The following is a 20,597-nucleotide window of genomic DNA, read 5'->3' on the forward strand; positions in this document are numbered from 1 at the left end:
CCTAACGATATTAGTTCGGGCCTCTCAAGAAAATGCTCAATGAAAATGTTATTCATATATGAAATAGTAGTGGCAAAGAAGTTTACACATTTAATATTATATTTGGCACTCTCATAGAAGAACATTTCCTTTAAGAAATAATAGGCTCCTTCCATTCGCTATGTGTAAGCAAGTGGCGAATAGATGAAGCAACTTGTATAAATAAATATAAAAGAGCTGCCAAAAATTGCATTTGTTTGGAAGCACTTAATGGGTATTAGTAGACCGCGTTCACACAGGGAAACATTCGTTGTTTCAACTTATGACTTGTGATGTTCGTGGTCTGTCAACACCCTTTGTATTCACGTTCTTCTAAGTGTTGTTTTTGACTGTATAAACGAACGAGAAACGAACAATTGCAAGGTATACACGACGGAAACACTAATAAAGAATTCATAAAGTTGAAGTAACAAAATTTGCTCTGCATGAACGCGGTCTAATATAAGAAAAGAGTGTTGGCAGGGTTGCCTTGTCCTCTTTTCTCAAAATAAGAAAATAGTAACAAAAAGTATGTCTTAATAACTGATAACTGCATGGCAAAGTTTTTTTTAAGCATTTTTGCATAGACTCTGCCCGTTAGCATAGATAATAAGATGGGAAACTCTTTCATTTTGAGAGAAAGCGCGCCCATGAGGACGTTTCAAAACTTGGCAGCATTCACACATTATGGGATTTTGAACAGCTGATAGGCGAAATGGCAGGCTGCCAGAAGAAACGCGCCAAAAATAACTGACGAAAACAGTTTTTTTTTCTTAATGGAGAAATAACGTGTTGAAATGTTCATAACTATTTGTCTTAAAATTAATTCAATTGAAATGTAATAATTTGAATTGAAGTGGGTTTGCAGAATCCAAAGCTCGTTATATCCTTTTCGGCTTGTACTTTTAATTAGTTTTGTGCACATATGCACATGAATACGTTTTACTCGCACATTCATGTAATTTTATTGAAAACTGTGTATTGGTTTATGTAAAATTGTATATACGTAAATATTCTATGGTTAAAAAGCGTAGGTAAGGGAATTGAATTTGAGTTTGAGATATTTTACAAAAATTAAAGGTAATCTGCTTTAACTTATTCTGTTCGTTGTTTGATATTTTTTGTTTGTTACCCACTTTCTGTGTTATATTAAAAAATCGCAATATGCCATGTACTTAATTATAACTTATGTTTTCGTGTTCATTACTTTATTATTATTAAATTACTATCGTATTTCAGTTTTAAATAATTTCATTTACATATAAATTTTTTGCTTATTTATTTACATATTTCATACGGATTGTGCTTATTTGTAGTATATGTAGGTGTACACGAGTGATATAAGGCTATTGGGCAACCGCACACTAAATACTAACCTCAATGGTGGTGTGGAAACTAAAAATTCCCAATTTTAGTTTAAAAAATACCCAATTCATGTTTCTACCGGTGTGGAAATATTGGCAAATGTTATAAAAATGCACATTTTTCAGCGCTCTCACATGAAAAAGAGTTACCCATCTAGTCATCTATGCCGTTAGCCTCTAAGATGTTACTTAACTAAAAATAAAATTGGGTTGTATTAGAAGTAATTTTTAAGCAATTAGTAAAAATAACACAGGCCAACAACCAAACAACTTTTTCGATAATTTTAACTAATTACTTTGTAATTTGGTGTCCTGATTACGAAAAAAATTATTAAAAAGTTATATCACCCATCAATTTTTCACATTTTACAATTAAGTAAAAATAAAGTTTATGTACCAAAATGTATCGGATATATTTCACAGTCCTGCGAGGTACAGTTTCTAAAACGGCATGGGTGTTTCTTGAAGGTTTTTTTATGCTGAAAACGAATATGACCTGGCAATTTGAGGTTAAATAGTCAAAAAATGCAGATTTTGGCCATTTTTTAAATTTTTTTTGAGCAAGGTAAAGTTTTTTTTTAATTAACCACAACGGCATCGTAAAGTACTAGTCTTCAGCTTTAAAATCCATTTTTTTAAATATTTTTACGATTAATATAAAAAAAGTTATACTACTTTGAATTCGCCCTTTACAGGGGCGTTAGAGAGTTAGTAAGGTTGAATTTGCGTATCTAAAAGTCTCCAATTCAAAATAGAATAATTTTTTTTAATTCTCAAAAGTCCTGACGTGCTGGAGCATTTTCAAGGTCATATTCGTTTTCAGCATAAAAAAACCTTCAAGAAACACCTATAGCGGTTGTAGAAACTGTAAAAAAGCGAAATTTCGCAGGCCTGTGTAATTGTTTAAAAACTTCATTCATTCTGTTGTCAATCAATAAAATAAAAATTTACAATAATAAAGGAATTTTAAAAGAATATTAAACTCAAACATTTCTCACAACTTAATATTTTTCACGAAAATTATAAACAAGTAATACGAGCTCGTGGTTAAATTTAGTGAACATTCAATATAGCGTGAGTGAAAAATACAAAATTTTTATTATCTTAAGCATTACATTACATCATATGTTACTGCCCTCGTTAAAAATAAAAATTTTAATTGTATTGTTACTAGGGTAATGTAATAAAATTATTTTAGAAAATCACTTCAGCAAACGAATGAATACTACAAAGATTAACTGTATGTATACTAAATAAAATGTTAGGTACATAATACCAATACTATACAATTTTGTACATAATTTTCTAGTAGTGGGGAAATGTAGAGATTTTCATATCAACTACAGTACTGCACGCAAAAGATTGCCTTTCAAATCTGTTTTATTTTGGTTTTAACATGCATACATTTTCTACAAAAGGTTCTTCGCTTGTACTTCAATCACTGCATGTGTGTAGCCATTACATTTGGATTTGTATTAATTTGTGCGAGTGAACAAATGTACATACGTATTTTTTTTATTGCTTGCTTATCAAACGCATGATTACACACATATTTGTTTTTATCAGAATTGAAATGGAAAATTTAGGAATACTATACTCGTAGATCTCATTTTCGGGTCCTTAGTGTCTTTCTTTTTTTGATGGTACATTTTACGTCTATTAATGAAAAAAGAGGTTGTCTGTAAAGTCGGTTTACTGACGATAGTTTAACGTGATAACGTCATAAGAAAATACTGATTGAATGGTTGCATTTTTCAAAAGAAAATTTAAATTTTATTTGTTTGATAGATATTTTGTATGGATATAGAGAATGAGTTAACATTAACATAACATAATATAACATAACACAACACAACACAACACAACACAACACAACACAACACAACACAACACAACACAACACAACACAACACAACACAACACAACACAACACAACACAACACAACACAACACAACACAACACAACACAACACAACACAACACAACACAACACAACACAACACAACACAACACAACACAACACAACACAACACAACACAACACAACACAACACAACACAACACAACACAACACAACACAACACAACACAACACAACACAACACAACACAACACAACACAACACAACACAACACAACACAACACAACACAACACAACACAACACAACACAACACAACACAACACAACACAACACAACACAACACAACACAACACAACACAACACAACACAACACAACACAACACAACACAACACAACACAACACAACACAACACAACACAACACAACACAACACAACACAACACAACATAACATAACATAACATAACATAACATAACATAACATAACATAACATAACATAACATAACATAACATAACATAACATAACATAACATAACAAAACATAACATAACATAACATAACATAACATAACATAACATAATATAACATAACATAACATAACATAACATAACATAACATAACATAACATAACATAAAATAACATAACATAACATAACATAACATAACAAATTACCCCGTATTAAAGCACTTATCAACAGCTTTCATTTGATACCCATATTGTACATACACGTCCGAAGGTTACCCGGGTCCACGTTTTGAACTATATCTTGAGACCCTATCTACCAATAGGTATTCAAACTATACGGAAATCATCTTCAATACCTACTTAACATTGTGTGTAAGTTTGGTTTAATTCGGTTCAAAGACACGGCGGGTCCACGTTTTGGCATATATTTCGAGACCCTAGTCATCAATAGGTATGAAAATTACCCCGTATTAAAGCACTTATCAACAGCTTTCATTTGATATCCATATTGTACAAACACATTCTAGGGTCCACGTTTTGGTCTCTATCTCGAGACCCTAGTCACGGAGCGGATGGAAATACTCTGAACTAAAGCATTCACCAACAGCTTCCATTTGATACCCATATTGTACATACACATCCGAAGGTTACCCGGGTCCACGTTTTGACCTATATCTCGAGACCCTATCTACCAATAGGTATCCAAACTATACGGAAACCATCTTCAATACCTCCTTAACAATGTGTGTAAGTTTGGTTTAATTCGGTGCAAAGACACGGCGGGTCCACGTTTTGGCATATATTTCCAGACCCTAGTCATCAATAGGTATGAAAATTACCCCGTATTAAAGCACTTATCAACAGTTTTCATTTGATACCCATATTGTACATACACAGCCAAAGGTTACCCGGGTCCACGTTTTGACCTATATCTCGAGACCCCAGTCCCGGAGCGGCATGAAAAATACTCTGTACTAAAGCATTCACCAACAGCTTCAATTTGATATCCATATTGTACAAACACATTCTAGGGTCCACGTTTTGGTCTCTATCTCGAGACCCTAGTCACGGAGCGGCATGAAAAGTACTCTGGACTAAAGCATTCGCCAACAGCTTCCCTTTGATACCCATATTGTACATACACATCCGAAGGTTACCCGGGTCCACGTTTTGACCTATATCTCGAGCCCTATTTCCAAAATAAAATATAATCCATGTTACTCGTGGAGGATGTAGCTTTCGAATGGTGAAAGAATTTGCAGTTCATTCAATGCAATGAGCAAGGAACTACATATGAGCAAGGTAACACTAATGAGCAAGGTAACACTAATGAACAAGGTAACTCTAAAGAGCAAGGTAACACTAATGAGCAAGGTAACACTAAAGAGCAAGGTAACACTAAAGAGCAAGGTAACACTAATGAGCAAGGTAACTACATATGAGCAAGGTAACACTAAAAAGCAAGGTAACACTAATGAGCAAGGTAACTACATATGAGCAAGGTAACACTAATGAGCTAGGTAACGACACATTTTTTCGTGCGTGCAGCCTGTAAATCGAATTATAAGACGTTATCACGTCAAAAATTGTTTATATAATTTTATAAAATTGTATATATGTATATATATTATATATATGTATATAGGTTAGAATTCATAGTAGGTAGTACATTCATACATATGTGTATGTGTACTAATTACCATTAATATATTTTGGGCGGGTCGGCGAAACTTTTTTATTTTTTTTAATGGAAATAAAGTTGGTTGAAATTATTTTTGAAGCCTGATAAGTGTCTTCCCAGCCTCAGTACTGTGACAATTGTCATAGAAGCTACACACACATTGTTTACATGAATTACCATCTTGAACAAAAAGTTCCCGGAGAATTCAAAGTTTAAGTTTATTCCTCAAAAGTGATAATATCGCCTTCAAAGTTCTCTCTATCAATTGCAACGCACTTATGCCAACTTTTGATTCAGCTCTCGAAACATTTCTGGAACTCTATATCCGGTATAGCCATCACAGCCGTCTTCGATTTTCCAATTGCTTCCTTTCAGCTGTTAAAACATGAGAAAAACATAGCAGGAAGCCATATCAGGTGAATTCAATGACTGTTGTCGTCTCATTCTCGGTCAAAAATTCACGGGTAATGATGACACACACTTGGACAGGGCATAATCTCGGTGCAAAATCTACGAGTGATTTTTTTGCAAATTCTTTCTTTTTTGAGGAATTGATTTACGTAAACGTCTCATAACAGGCAAATAATAGTCCTTATTAACTATCAGACACTCTGGCAAAAACTGTGAGAACTCTTTTTTAACTGAAAACGACGTGATTTCTTGGTCTTGTTTCATTCGAAGTTCTCTGCTCACGCACCTGATGTCTGGATTGCGTATCGTACTCATAAACCCATGTCTCACCTCCAGTAATAATAGGTTGATCAATGATAGGTCGGATTCAGGTTTGGAAATCATGTATTTGGCGATATCAAAGCGGCCCATTTTTTGCCTGAAATTCAGGTCCTTTGCAACCAACTTTGCTGCAACATGCTGCAAGCCAAAATATTAATTACAATTTCCTGAACGGATCCATAAGCAATATTCTAGTCCTCTGCCAACTTACTGATGGTTAATTTGCAGTTATTAATCAACTTTTATTTCTCTTTATGGATGTTTTCATCAGTTTTCGATATCGACGACCTGCCACTACGTTCGTCATCCTCGATGGACTCACGGTACCTTCAATACAACTCATAAGCGGCTGTTTTCTTTAAAGTATCATTACTCAAGCAGTTCCCCAACATTTTTAAAGTTTTCGCACCATTAAATCCATTTTTAATGCAACATTTAATACAAACTCCTTGTTGCAAAATCAAATCCATTTTTAAAAATGTTAAAAATCAAAAACACGTGCAGAGGTAGATTTACTCAAGACGCCGTAGATTCTGCAAATATCAAGCAATGGCGATAAAATTTTGGTAGTAATATTAATTACAGGTGTGGCAACCTAAAAAAAAAAACTTAACACAAATCAGTTGACTTAGAGAGGGAACTTCCGATCAAGGTGGTATTATATATGTTGAACATTTTTTTGTTAATTGAGTATTTTAAAAATTTTCCTCAAACGACACAAGAAAGCAAAAATTTATGGTACCAGTTTCGTCACAATAAACAGATTTTCGTCCTGCTGAATTTCATCAGCCACGATTTCGTCGTGCCAGTCATTGTTCGGTTATTCACTCTTACCTATATCTATTTAGTGATTCCCCTTTCGTTATTTAATGGCAATGCAAGGCCTAATTTAGAATTCTCGTCCCAGTGAGCGCTACTCTTCTTGGGGGCTAAATGGTAACCTGTCATTAAAGTCCATATTTTAAATTTGTTCCATATTTTAACACATTTAGGCGACACAAAATAGCTTCGACTTATCAGAACGGGAAGTTAATATGAAGTATAAGATAACCCCCTTCATAAGCAAGAGAAATTTCAGCAAATAGCAGAAAAAATATGTGTATGTCATGTTATTCTAGTTTTAATGTTCATCAGACCTGAAGGACCTGTCATTAATTGAGAGGTTGCATATTTAATGGCATGAATCTATTATGTATATATCTATTTGTGTATGCATAAGTCCTGTTATACAAACTAATTTATTAATACATTGTATATTTATTTCGGTTTTCATACATCCATTCATTTTCATTACACTAAGTATAACGCATTATTTGTATTTGTACTGGTAATATATGAATGCATATTGCATGTTTTTTCAAACTTTTAAATAACCCCATGCTAAACATTTCTACTTTATATATTTGTATATGTATCTCTATTTTCGAATGATTGATTACTGCTACATGCGAATGAATTTATATCAACGATCAGTGTACTCGAGGTCGTGCTGCTTGGCTGGAACGGGGACGACGTTGCAGCGTACAAGAAGCGCAACAACAAGCAGCTTGCCATCGTCGTTGGGTGAAACGCAACCGTGTAAGTATTTTTTCAACATACATATTTTTTCTATTTTTCCTCCGGTAGAGAAGTAACTACCCAACTACTTTTATATTTCGATACTTATATCAGAGAATATATCTATAAATATATAATAAATAGAGACAATTTCTTGCGCATGAAGAATAATAAATATCAGGATAAATATCTTGATAAGTATTGCCTGCGTGAACTGTAAGTTCGACGAAATTTTCACTGTGCCAGCATCATTGAAATGAACGTAAAAGTTCCAAGCTTCCAAATCGTGCTTAGTGCTTCCTTTGCACTAAAAACGAAAGGATCACAAATTTTGGTTTTTCCTTTCTTTTCCTTTTCTTCAGCAATTTTTTTAAGCGCTTTCATAGAATGATTGACGCCATCACACAATGCTTATTATCAAGAGATCAAGTGCCCTTCACAAAAAAATTTGTTTTGATGTGGCTCGTATCTCTCAGGAAAAATGACAGTTGACCGGCAATAACTGATTGCCATGATAATGGGGTACCGGTTTCATACAATGTGAAAATAATTCAAAAGGTCTGGCCAAGACCAGACCGTTAATCGGCTCTCACCGAGTTTGAAAGAATCAGCTGAAATGGTGTTGATTATATACGAAAAAATCAACATAGCCTTCGCCTATGTTAATTCGTTGCTGTGTGTCGTCGTACGTGTAAACATTGTGCAAAAATTTTTAATAGTATGGCCCAAGGATGCTAGTTTAACCAGGTTTGGCCAATAACTATGATGAAAAAAAATTGTGAGGAGAACTTCGGCTACCACGTCTCGGGGGATTCGCCAGCCGAATTCAGTCGTTGTTCAGATGGCAACAAAGCAATACGAGTGAAGCTTGCTTTGTTTTGTTTCGTATATGATTAACACAGTCTTATCGCCAGCCGAAATCTGCACAATAATCTCACACATATTCACACACTCGTCAGATCAGTCGTTGTTTAGACGACAACGAAGTGACATTGTGTCAATGTTTCTCGTATATCACTAACTCGGCCGATTCAATTTGCCGGCTACGTTAACCCATTAGCTGCCCTATAAGTCATCTCAAGCTCCTCGCACTCACGTATTTTGACCTCTTGTTTCTTCCTTCTGATAATACGTTTCTCTTCCTTTTTCAGCTCCGGATATTGATCCCACATGGCTCGCGTTGCGCTTGATCGAACGGTGCCGTTTTAGGCAGCATCTTTTGCTCTTCGTGCCAATTGTTTTCAGCTTCGCCAAAATCCGATTTCTTCTACGCCGGCGGCTTGCTCCATTGCAGCTTTCCGATGTCGAACATACAGCGGGTCCCATAAAATGGGCGTGATTCGTTAAAATGAAGAAGCGCAGCTTTGCTCTGTAATCTTTCGATACATTGGAAATAAACAGTATAAATTGAATTCCAATTCCTTCAACATTGACCTCAGAGTATTATAAAGAGTTTTCCTAGTATAAGAATCCTCAAAATCTCGCGCATTGCTTAAAAAGACATTGCGCCCAATACTGGTCGAATTTTTGAGTTAGAACGCTATACTTTTGCCAAAAGTTCACATCGAACATGATACTTTTAAAAATTGTGCAGCACATGTTTTTGTAATTCAAGCAAGCTCCTTCTTGGAATTACAACAGCACAATTGAGATCATCAGCAGACACACCTTAGGCAGTAATATCCTTGAATAAATACCACCTTGATCAAAAAGGTCCCGGAATATATTCAGAAAACTCAAAATGCAAGTTTATTTCTCGAAAAATATATTATCGCCTTCAAAGTTCAACGGCGTTTCATCTAGCTCTCAAAACATTTTCGTTATAGCCTCAGAACCATCGTCGATTTTTCCATTACTTCCTTCCGGCTGTTAAAACGTGTTCCCGTAGTGGTTGTTTGACTTTATCAGGAACAGAAAAGAATCGCAGGGAGCCATATCAGGTGAATTCGATAGCGATTGGATGGTATTCGTTTTGTTATCGATCGTAAGTCCGCAGATAATGACGGCACCCTACGACGGTATGTTATCATGGTTAAAAACCCACGAGTTGTTTTTATAAAAATCCTTTCTTTTTTGGCAAATTGGTTCACGTAAACGTCCCATAATGCGCAAAGAATAGTCCTTATTAACTGCCTAACCTTCTAGCAAAATGGGTAGTGTATAATACCGTTGTAATCCATGGTATTTTTTATGAAAACAAGTTTTGTATTTTACATATCAAAAGAGCAAAATTGTGTGGAGGAGTTCTGGCATAGATGGGGTTGCGGTAATGATGTGGGGTGTATGACAGCTGGTCACGTGGAAAAATTGCAGTGTATTAATTCAACAATTAATATGTTTGCTTATTTAGGTATTCTAAAACGAAATTCAAAACAAGGCACCGAGATGCTGGGGTTATCAAATGATTACTGTTTTCGACAAAACAATAATCCCCAGCATAAATTATTGTTTCCTATAATGGCCCCAAGCACCTCCCCAATCGCAAGAATTAAACCCTATTGAACACTTTCGGAGGCTCCTGGAATATTACTGTCGAAGAGACTACCAAATTGGAAACTCTATGCCCAATTGACTTAAGGAAGTGCATGCATTTGCACGCAGAAGTTTATATATTTTCTGATTTGTAACGGTTTTCGGAAGGCGCCACCTTCTGTATTCTCTACATTGTGCAGCCAATGTGAGACTGAGACTGGGCTTAGTCAAGGCAGATAAACATTTGCTAATTAACATATCATTATGAAATATCCTTAACTTGCCAGTTTCTTAATAATGAAACATTCAATATATTTTTACACAGATTCAAGATGCATCCTTGGGCGGCTCATCTGACGACGAAGACCTCTTAGGGGTATTACGAGGGCCCAGTACTTTTGCGAACGCCTTCCTATATGTGGGTCTCGGTACAATTGCTTTGGGTTTGGTAATAGCATTTGTCGGAACGGGAGAAAAAGGCTTCAAAACAGTGGAATTGCGCCTCATCGGACCTTCGTTAATAGGTAAGTCCAGTAGCAAAAATCCGTCATTGTCTGGTTCCGCTACTGACACTCGAAATGGTAGAAATCAGTTTGCGTTAATATTCTATTTGCAAAATGACAGACTAGTTCCGAAAACAATATTTCGACGGGAGTGGCTGTTTCGAACAATGAACCACACCACAGAGTGGGGATTTTTTTAACACATATTGTTCAAAAATAGCTACAGTATGCAGTTTTAATAATTTTTTTGTTTCTTTGCACCGTCGTAGCTACCATTGAATGCTTAACTACGTATGTATGTATGTATGTATATTATGTTTTTATTTCAAAAAGATAATTATGTGTATATATACTTCCTATAGGTACTTATACTCGTAACTAGTAGAACGTACGACTTAACATTGATATGTTGTCAGTCGGAATAATTTAAAATAATTATATGATGGCACATTTTCTGCATTTTTAATTCAAAGGATTCCGGTTCAGGTGTATTATTATAAAATGGAAACAATAACTTAAACTTCAGTACGCACAAAATATTAATGACGATTACAAAATGAATTATTTCTAACTGTACAATTTAAATATGGTTTGATATAAAGGGCTTTCCAGGCGGTTATTTTGATAAAAGATCAATGGTTCCGTTGCTTGTGTGGCACGTAGCGCCGTCTTGTTGAAAATAAATGTTGTCCAGATCAATACCATCCAATTCCGGCCATAAAAATCGTTAATCATCTCTCGATAGCGCAATCCATTCACCGTAACTGTTGCTCCAGCTTCATTTTTGAAAAAGTAAGGTACAATAACTCCGCCGGACCATAAACCGCACCAAACAGTCACACGTTCAGGATAGAGAGGCTTTACAACAATTACTCTTGGATTTTCCGAACCGCATATTCGACAATTTTGCTTGTTGACGAAGCCACCGAGGTGGAAATAGGCCTCATCACACAAGATGATTTTTCGATGCAATTCCGGATCATTTTCATGCATTTCAACGACCCAATCAGCAAAGACACGACGCTGTTGATGATCGGCCGGCTTGAGTTCTTGTGTTAACTGGACTTTATAAGCCTTAAGACTCAAATCTTTATGCAAAATACGGTGTAATGACGTTTGTGGAATGCCTAATTCCAAAGAACGACGAGGAATGGACAAAACTGGGTTTTCTTCAACACTTTCGGCTACAACAGCAATATTTTTGGCTGTTCTTGAGCAACGTGCACTGGTTTTATTCTTCACAGCACTAACTTGTCACATAGTAGCAGTGTCCCAATAGTAGCAATGTTCCAACGTCCAACCTGGCATCCAATACAACCAATCACATCGTATCCCAAGATAGAATACTCTGGGCGATGAAAAACTTTCAAACATACAAAACAGCCGGCCCAGACGGGATATTCCCAGCCATGCTGTGGAAAACTCGAGAAACGACGATTCCTTGGCTGGAGGTATTTTTCAGGAAAATCCTTATGCTAGGGCATATTCCAAACGGCTGGAGGAGGGTTAAGGGGATTTTTATCCCCAAACCTGGTAGACGCTGTTATGATACAGCGAAAAATTTCAGACCCATCACCTTATCCTCCTTTATTCTCAAAACTCTCCAGCGATTGCTGGATGTATATCTCAGAGAGAAGATTACAGACACAACGATTTCACCATCTCAACATGCCTACCTCAAAGGAAAATCCACGACAATAGCTCTTCACGAGGTTGTAAGTACGACTGAGAGGAGCATAGAATACAAAGAATACTCACTAATCGCTTTTCTCGACATAGAGGGGGCGTTCAACAATGTTAGCACAAGATCCATAATTGAGGCTCTTAATATGTTAGGCGCAGACATAAGTCTCAACGAATGGATAGAGAACAAAACTAGAATAATCATCGGTGAGGTAGGCAGCAGCACGGTAAAACGCTCTGTCAACAGGGGAACCCCTCAGGGAGGAGTCTTATCCCCTCTACAGTGGTTACTAGTTGTCAACAATATACTTACCAAATTCAAAAGAAGGGGAATGAAAGTAGTGGCGTACGCGGACGACATAGTGCTCATGGTTTCAGGTGTGTTTCCAACCACAATCCGTGCGATTATGAAAGTAGGTCTGGTATTACTCAGCAGTTGGGCCACAGACTGTGGTTTAAGTGTAAACCCGAGACAAACTGAACTGATGCTAGTTGGTTGGTTGGTTAGAGTGGTGATTCATCCAGAATCCAACTAGCGCTTCCGCACCATTTTGTTGCCACATCCTCGTTACCAAATTGTTTAACAGTTATTTACAGCAGGACTATATCCAGTCTGTGCGGTTTAGGAACCTTATTAGGTTGTTGACTTCTAAGCCAGACAGCTGCTCGAGACTCTCGAACAGCGGTTTGCCCAGGGTTAACATTCTGTCCTTCCATAGGGCAGGGCATTCACAGAGGAAATGGAAGATTGTTTCTTTTTCACCGGTTGTTTACAACTATGACAGTATGTGTTATGAGGGATGCCCATTTTGGCGGCTTGTTCTCCGATAGACCAGAAGCCAGTTATGACTGCCGTAAGTCTACAGGTGTCCCGTCGTTTCATGTTTATTAATGTCGACGATTGCTTGAGGTTGTAGGTGGGCCATAACGTTCTGCTGATTTTGCATTTCGTCTGGTCTCCCCATCTGCAATCTGCAATTCGAAGGTATTTTAGGGAAATTGCATTCTTGACCGCACCTAGTGGAGTGAATACTGGTACTGCAAGAGCGCTATTCATGGCAGATCCCCCTCTTGCCAGTTCATCAGCTTTTTCGTTACCTTCTATGTTCCGGTGTCCCGGGACCCAAATTAAGGTTACTCTGTGGTTTTCACTCAAGTTGGTGAGGCTACTCCTACTTTGCTCCACCACTTTAGAGGTTGTTATAGTCGCGTCCAGCGCCTGGATTGCAGCTGGGCTATCCGAAAGAATAGCGATATTGCCCTTGAAAGAGAAATCTGCGATTAGTAACCTACAGGCTTCCCAATTGTTAGTACTTCCGCTTGGAAGATGCTGCTGGTATTAGGGAGACGCACAGATTTTTCAATTCCAAGTCTATGAGAATATATACCAGCTCCAACACCACAATCCATTTTACTGCCATCTGTATAGACTGTGGTATCGAAGTTGTTTAGAGAGAATCCCTTATTCCATTCTTTTTTAGATGGAAAGAGTGTGGCAAAATTCCTATTGAACGTTACCATCGGGACGATGTAGTCAGTCCTCACCGAGGTTAACTGAGTTTGTCGCAATAATAGACTAGCGTGACCATAAGTTTTTTCTTTCCAGCGACCCGCTTCATTTAACCTAAATGCACTCATGGTTGCCGTCTTCTTTATATGTAGGTCTATTGGAATAACGTGTGTCAGAGCATTGAGAGCCTCTCTAGGACATGATCTGATTGCACCGACCGTTATTGCACAGGCTGATCTTTGTATTCTGCCGAGTAATTTGGTATTGTACTTTCTCCCTAGAGCTTTCCACCAAACTACCGAACCATACGATAGAATGGGTCGTATAACCGCCTTATACAGCCATAATGTATGCTTAGGTTGAAGACCCCATCTTCTTCCAAGCATACGTTTGCAGGCATATAAAGCAATTTCTGCTTTCCTTACCCGTTCTTCGACGTTTAACTTCCAGCTAAGTTTGGAGTCCAGAATTACTCCTAAGTACTTTGCGCTGGTTGATAGTGACAGAGTTTGTCCGTTGATATTTGGTAGGGTGAAAGTTGGTACCTTGTATCTGGTGGTAAAAAGCATAAGTTCTGTTTTACGTGGGTTTAAACTTAGCCCACATCCTGTGGCCCAAGAGTTAAGCTCGCCTAACGCCCTTTGGATGATCCCACTGATCGTATTTGGACACAGTCCTGACACCATTAACACCACATCATCAGCGTACGCCACCACTTTTACCCCATCTCCGTCAAGTTTTGTTAAGATTTTGCTGATCACACATAGCCAAAGAAGTGGAGATAATACTCCCCCTTGTGGAGTGCCCCCGTGGACCTTCTTGGTTATGTTGATATTACCCATATTAGCTTTGATGATCCTGGTTTCTAGCATGGAGATGACCCAGTTACTAACGCAACTGTCCACCTCCAGGTCTATCAACGCCCGTTGGATGGCATCTGTGCTAACATTGTTAAAGGCGCCTTCGATATCCAGGAATGCCGCCATGGTATAATGTTTGCTCTCTAGAGAGCCCTCTATAGTTCGGATTACCTCGTGAAGCGCTGTCTCCGTAGATTTGCCTTTAAGGTATGCGTGTTGTGCAGTTGATATACCAGAGCTCTCCAAAGAGCTTCTGAGGTGCATATCCAAAAGTCTTTCAAAAGTTTTTAACAGGAAAGACGAAAGACTGATCGGCCTGAAGTCCTTCGCTGATTCATGTCCTCTTCTACCTGCTTTTTGTATGAAGACGACCTTGACTAGTTTCCAGCTATCTGGAATATGGCCTAAGTTTAAACACGCTTTAAAAATTTCCTCTAGCCATGGTAGGGTACAGTCCAAGGTTTCCTGTAACATCTTTGGAATGATCCCATCTGGCCCCGGAGATTTAAAGGGTGAGAAAGATTTGATTGCCCATGCAACTTTTTCTTTGGTAATAATTTCATTTGCAAGATGCTGTGGATTATATTGGCTCCGCCTAATGTTTCCCCTCTCACTTTCGTAAGCGCTGCATCCCGGAAAATGCGTGTTTAGCAGAAGCTCTAGCGATTCTTCTGCTGTAGCAGTCCAAGTTCCATCAGGTTTCTTGACCCAAGAAGCCATTGAATGGTCTTTGGAAAGAACACGGCTGAGCCTAGCAGAATCCCTGGTGGATTCGATTGACGAACAAAATTCCCTCCAGCTCTCTTTTTTGGCGGCCCTGATTGCCTTCTTGTACTGTCTCCGACTTTCTCTGTACAATTCCCAATTTCCCGTCGAGTAGCTGAGGTTAAACATTGATCTGGATTTTTCCCTTAGTTTTAAGAGCTCACTGCTCCACCAAGGAGGGTGAGTTTTTTTGCTAAATTTTATGGGGCAGGACGTTTTGTAGGCCCTAATAAATGCCTTTTCCAGTGTTATGACCCTACTCTCAAGGTTTTCCGTGAGAGTGATTTGAGGGATAGGAATCTCTCCTATCCTCTTGTTTACTGCATTTTTGAACCTCTTCCAGTTGGTTCTTAAAGGATTTCGATACGGTAGGGGTGGATCTACCTTAAGATCTAAATCGTAGAGGATCCAACTATGATCAGAAAAGGACCTTTTATTGGATACCCTCCAATTATCTACCCTTACTGAGCTATTTTCAGACAGTAGAGTAACATCAATCACTTCCTCCCATCCTCTGAAGTACTCCGTACTAGGAAAGGTGAAAGTGGGAGTGTTACCCCTGTTACATACCGATAAGTTAGTATTAATAATAAAATTATATAAAGACTCACCTCGGTCGTTTGTCTCGGAACTTCCCCACAACGCATGCCTCGCGTTGGCGTCGCATCCGAGTAGAAAGGTTTTGTTCCTGGCTCCTTCAAGCACAAGCCCACAAGCCTCCTCGGGCGGTGCTGGCCGATCATGTGCCATATAGATGGATGCAGGTGTGATGCTGACACCGTCAGCAGCTTCCACCTCAACGGCCGTCACATCCTGTGAACTGTATGATGGGATTAAAAATATGTTTAAGTGTTTTTTGGCTACAATACATGATCTAGGATTACCTTGAGTACGCTTATAGTACAGATTGTAGTTTCTTCCCGGGAACCCCTTCACCTCGTTGCTCCGCACCCAGGGTTCCTGGATTAGGGCTATGTCAACGTTCTCCTCCCCTAGGAGAACGGTTAGGTTGTCCGTTGCAGTTTGTGAGTGCTGCAGGTTAATTTGGACAACCTTTAAAACCATTTTTTATTGGTTTGCTTCAGGTTCGGCATCATTTAACTGCATGCCAATCAGCAGTTCGCTGGTGCCGTCGACCTCATCCTGCTCCTCCTCCGGATTCGCAGAACGGAATATCTTCAGCAGGGCCTTCCGTATGCCAAACCGAAGTTTATTTTCCACTTTTTGCAGTGGTTCAAGGCTCTCTTCTGTGATTTGAAGGAGGAACGACACGCTGTGCTTTTGCGGAGCCTCCGCTTTGATGATCGACCAATCGGCCATCGGCACTGAGCGGTTGTGAGCCTGGAGATAGGGAATTAACTGATTGGCTTCAAACTCCATGTTTGGTATCCAGATGCGAGCCCTCGGCCTTCGTGGTATCTCGCTAGCTGGAATGAGCTTGAGCCTCAAGCCATCCCAGCTGTTCTGAATTTTGCCAATCGCGTTTGTAAGGAAATGCAATGAGTGTTGGTCATCACATTTGATTACCCGGCAACCGCGAACCACTTCCACCGAGTCGAAACCTGGGGATTGACCCTCCGGGTTCGCCATGACATGGTCGACGACTATACGAGACAACCGTGCCTCAATCTCCGACCATTTGTCAAGCACAGGTTTGCCGCGGTTGGAAGTTTCGTCCACCAGTGCCATTTGAAGATGGTCCTGTGCCACCTCACTGAATTGTTTGGTAAGTTTGGGGACAACCGCACCCTGATCTGAGATCTTGTGCTTCTTTGTTGCCCTCTTGTTTTCGTCTTGCGAACGGTTACGTTTTTTGGCCTCTGTCTTTCGGGCGGTTTGGAATGCCAGGTATTCGTCCACCACCTTTTGACACCTTGCCTTGTCAGCCTCATCTTTGCGATGAGCTTTACCTTCGGTCTCGTTCTTACGAATCCTGCCAAGGATAGCGAGAGACCTCTGGTAGAGCTTATACCTTGATGGGCCTTTATTAGTGCGCTTTTGCCCCATGGCTTTAGCGGATGTTGTTGGTTCATTTATGGTTGTTGGCGTACTGTGGCCCACAGCTTTGCCCTGAACTGTTTCTTGGCTGGAGGCCAAGAGCTCATCCTCTGAGGGTGACCCCGTCATCCTCAGTTCGTCCTTGCTTGTACGTCTTGTCCAATTGTCTGACTGTTTTTTAAGTGCGTCCGTCGCTTCCTTCTGTCTGTCTGTTTGCTTGTCCTGTAGTTCTGTCCGCGTGTTTGGTTTTTTATCAGTCCGTGCTGTCGATGCGTCGGTATGTTTTCCCGTCATTTTGTCCGTTTGTTCCGTGTTTGTTTTCCCGTCATCCGAATTTTTAAGTTTTTGTGGTTTCATTTCATCTGGTTCGTACGGTCACCTGCCCCGCCAAGGGAGCTGCGCATGTCGCCATGCGCGGTGACCAAAGAGGATATAGGGGAAATATCCGGTCGACCATGGCAGCGCCCCATACCATGGCAAGGCCACCGTTACAACCTGAGGCGGCCTGATATCAGGAGGGCTCCGTACGAAGACAGCCTTATTTAGTCCCCCGGCTGCCAAACCCACCCAATAGGCACGGGTCGCATGACACCTTGGGTTGAGGGAGTTTTTTTAACGAAGTTTACGTCTTCGACCTGCGTGGTTCGCGGGAGACCTACTCTCCTACCTTCCATATCTGGGAGGCGTTCCCCTATCCACCACCTGGGGACGCGCCCTATAGGGATAACAGGTTCCCCCAAGGGGAACTGATGCTATTCACTAAGAAAACCAAGGTACCAAACTTTAATCTCCCAAAACTAAACGGCGTTAGTCTAACGCTAACCCAACAGGCCAAATACCTAGGTGTTATCCCAGACCCCAAACTCAGCTGGAAGTCCAAGGTAGAGTACAGGGTAAAGCGAATATAGCACTTTAGAGAATGTTATGTAAAAAATGGGGTCCCAAATAAAACTAACCAATTGATCCTACACAGCCATTGTAAGGCCACTAACATATGCGGCACTTGTCTGGTGGTCTGCAACAGAAAAAAAAATACAACAAAACTAAGCTGAACAAGATAGGTACAAAGAACAGGGTGTATCTTAACTACAGGAGCGCTTAGCACCAGTCCTACTGAAGCGCTCAATGTACTAACTCATCTGCTACCATTAGATTTACAAATCAAAACAATCGCTACTTGCAGCGCGGCGAGACTCAGAGACATAGGAAGCTGGGCAACAAGGTTGTACGGTCACAGTAGGATTCTCCTACAAGGACCCTCGCTGCTCAAAAACAAATCAGACTACACTGTCCCCGTAACTTTAAGAAAGACTTTACGGTGCGTTTTCCACCGAGAGCCGAATGTAGCGAAGGGAAGGTGATTGGAAGATACGATATCGAAATCTATACCGATGGTTCTAAGATGAACTGTGGTGTGGGAGCTGGCTTCCACTCAACCTATCTCAGTCAATTCGTCTTCCTGTCTATGCCAGCGATCAGAGAAGCATGTAAATCACTAAAACTCTACAAGGAAGTTGGTGCAAGAGTAGCTATCTTCTCACTTTGATATGGATTCCCGGTCACACATGGCCGTCATACAAAATCCAAAGGACGAAGGATCTGTTAGGATGCTCTCGGCCAAACACCTCAAGCATCACTGCAATCCTTACAGGTCATTGGAAAGGACGGGATCATGCAACCTACCCTTCAATCCTATCTGCAGAAGCTGTCAAGCGGAAGGAACGAAGGAAAGTCTTTTCCATTACTTATGTGAATGTCCAGGGCTAGCTAGGGCACGACTCCGCTCCTTTGGTAAGCCTTTCTTGCAGCAAATTAATGAGATCTCAGGCATCGAGATAAAGAATTTGCTGCTATACTTGGACCTCACTAAATGAATCTGTGTATGAATGTAATGAATGTAGTAAAACGTTGCCGGTCACTAATTAGGACTATTTCAGGGGAAATACTCAACCACTTCAACAACAACAACTTTTCCCAACAGCTCGAATTTTTTCACCAATTTCTGTATTGCGGTCCTACAAGGTGCTTCACGATGACCCAAAAATGTTCGAGTTTTACGAACCATCTCTGCCAAGTTTTCACCATTTTTATAGTGAATTTTAATAATTTCAATGCGTTGGTTAAGCGTATAGAGTTCCATTCATCGTCTCAGACGTATGAAAGTTGTGATCTGGTGTTTGGAAAGTGAAGTTGGGAATAGCGATTTTTTACAATGAGGATTTATAAGGGTGTATTTGTTATTTTTTTTTTATGAGACCATTCAACCCTTTTTCAAGTGGGAAGAATGGAGGTTGATAGTTTAAAGGATGTCATTCGAGGAGATTGTGTCGAAAGTGATGGAGGGACTCGAATATGTATTTTTGGCTGCTGCATCAGCTTTTACATTTCCAGGGATGCCTATGTGGCAAGGTATCCATAGAAGCTGTATTTTGTTAGGATATTTTATTAATTTATCCCTGATTCGACAAACGATCTGATTACCATTAAAGATATTTTTAGCGCTAGACACACTGCCAAGCTGTCTGTACATATTAAGAATTTTCCCTTATTATTTGTTGCATACCCTGACGCTTGAAGGATAGCCAATGCCTCGGCAGAAAAAATGGAGTTATTCGGAGCCAGCCAACAATTGGATATTAGGCTTCCGTCATTCTCTACCACATCAAAAGTTGTACTATGGCCAGTACGTGAACCATCGGTGAAAATCGTTACTGAACCCTTTAAGGACTGCGAATGAATTATTTCCATTAAACGTTGTATAAAAACTACCGCATTTGGGTTAAGTTAACTGAGAACATGAAGGTCGGCATTTATTGATGCAGGAAGGAGTTTCCAGGGACACTGGCTACTAGTGTTCGAGCAAGATGGCGGTAAAGATATACCGAGTTTGTTGCAGTTGTAGATGCAACGACCGATGACCGACCAAATTTTGAAAGAGCGATTATGCCGAGAAGCGGTCTTGAATGTGTTGAAAAGAAGTTTATTTATAGTGCTTGAAAATTTGACTATAAGTTTAAGAGTGGTTATTTGACATCTTTCGGTGATAGATGGAAGACCAACTTCAGCTAAATCACACTTGATAGGAGACGTTGGGAAGGCGTTAAGGCTACGCCTGACCGCTGAATGGT

General features: G+C 39.5%; 1 protein-coding gene across 3 annotated transcripts in view; it reads left to right on the forward strand.

Moving 5' to 3' along the window:
• The window catches only part of LOC128865043 (uncharacterized), a 149,746-nt gene that overhangs the window by 117,924 nt on the left and 11,225 nt on the right, over positions 1-20,597 (forward strand). For all 3 annotated transcript variants that reach the window (XM_054104936.1, XM_054104938.1, XM_054104937.1), the window contains exons 3-4: positions 7,595-7,699; positions 10,476-10,674. In XM_054104936.1, the coding sequence (XP_053960911.1) occupies positions 7,595-7,699; positions 10,476-10,674 (304 nt within the window). The remainder of the gene's footprint in view (positions 1-7,594; positions 7,700-10,475; positions 10,675-20,597) is intronic.

Source organism: Anastrepha ludens, chromosome 5, assembly GCF_028408465.1.
Source record: "Anastrepha ludens isolate Willacy chromosome 5, idAnaLude1.1, whole genome shotgun sequence".
Taxonomy (NCBI): domain Eukaryota; kingdom Metazoa; phylum Arthropoda; class Insecta; order Diptera; family Tephritidae; genus Anastrepha; species Anastrepha ludens.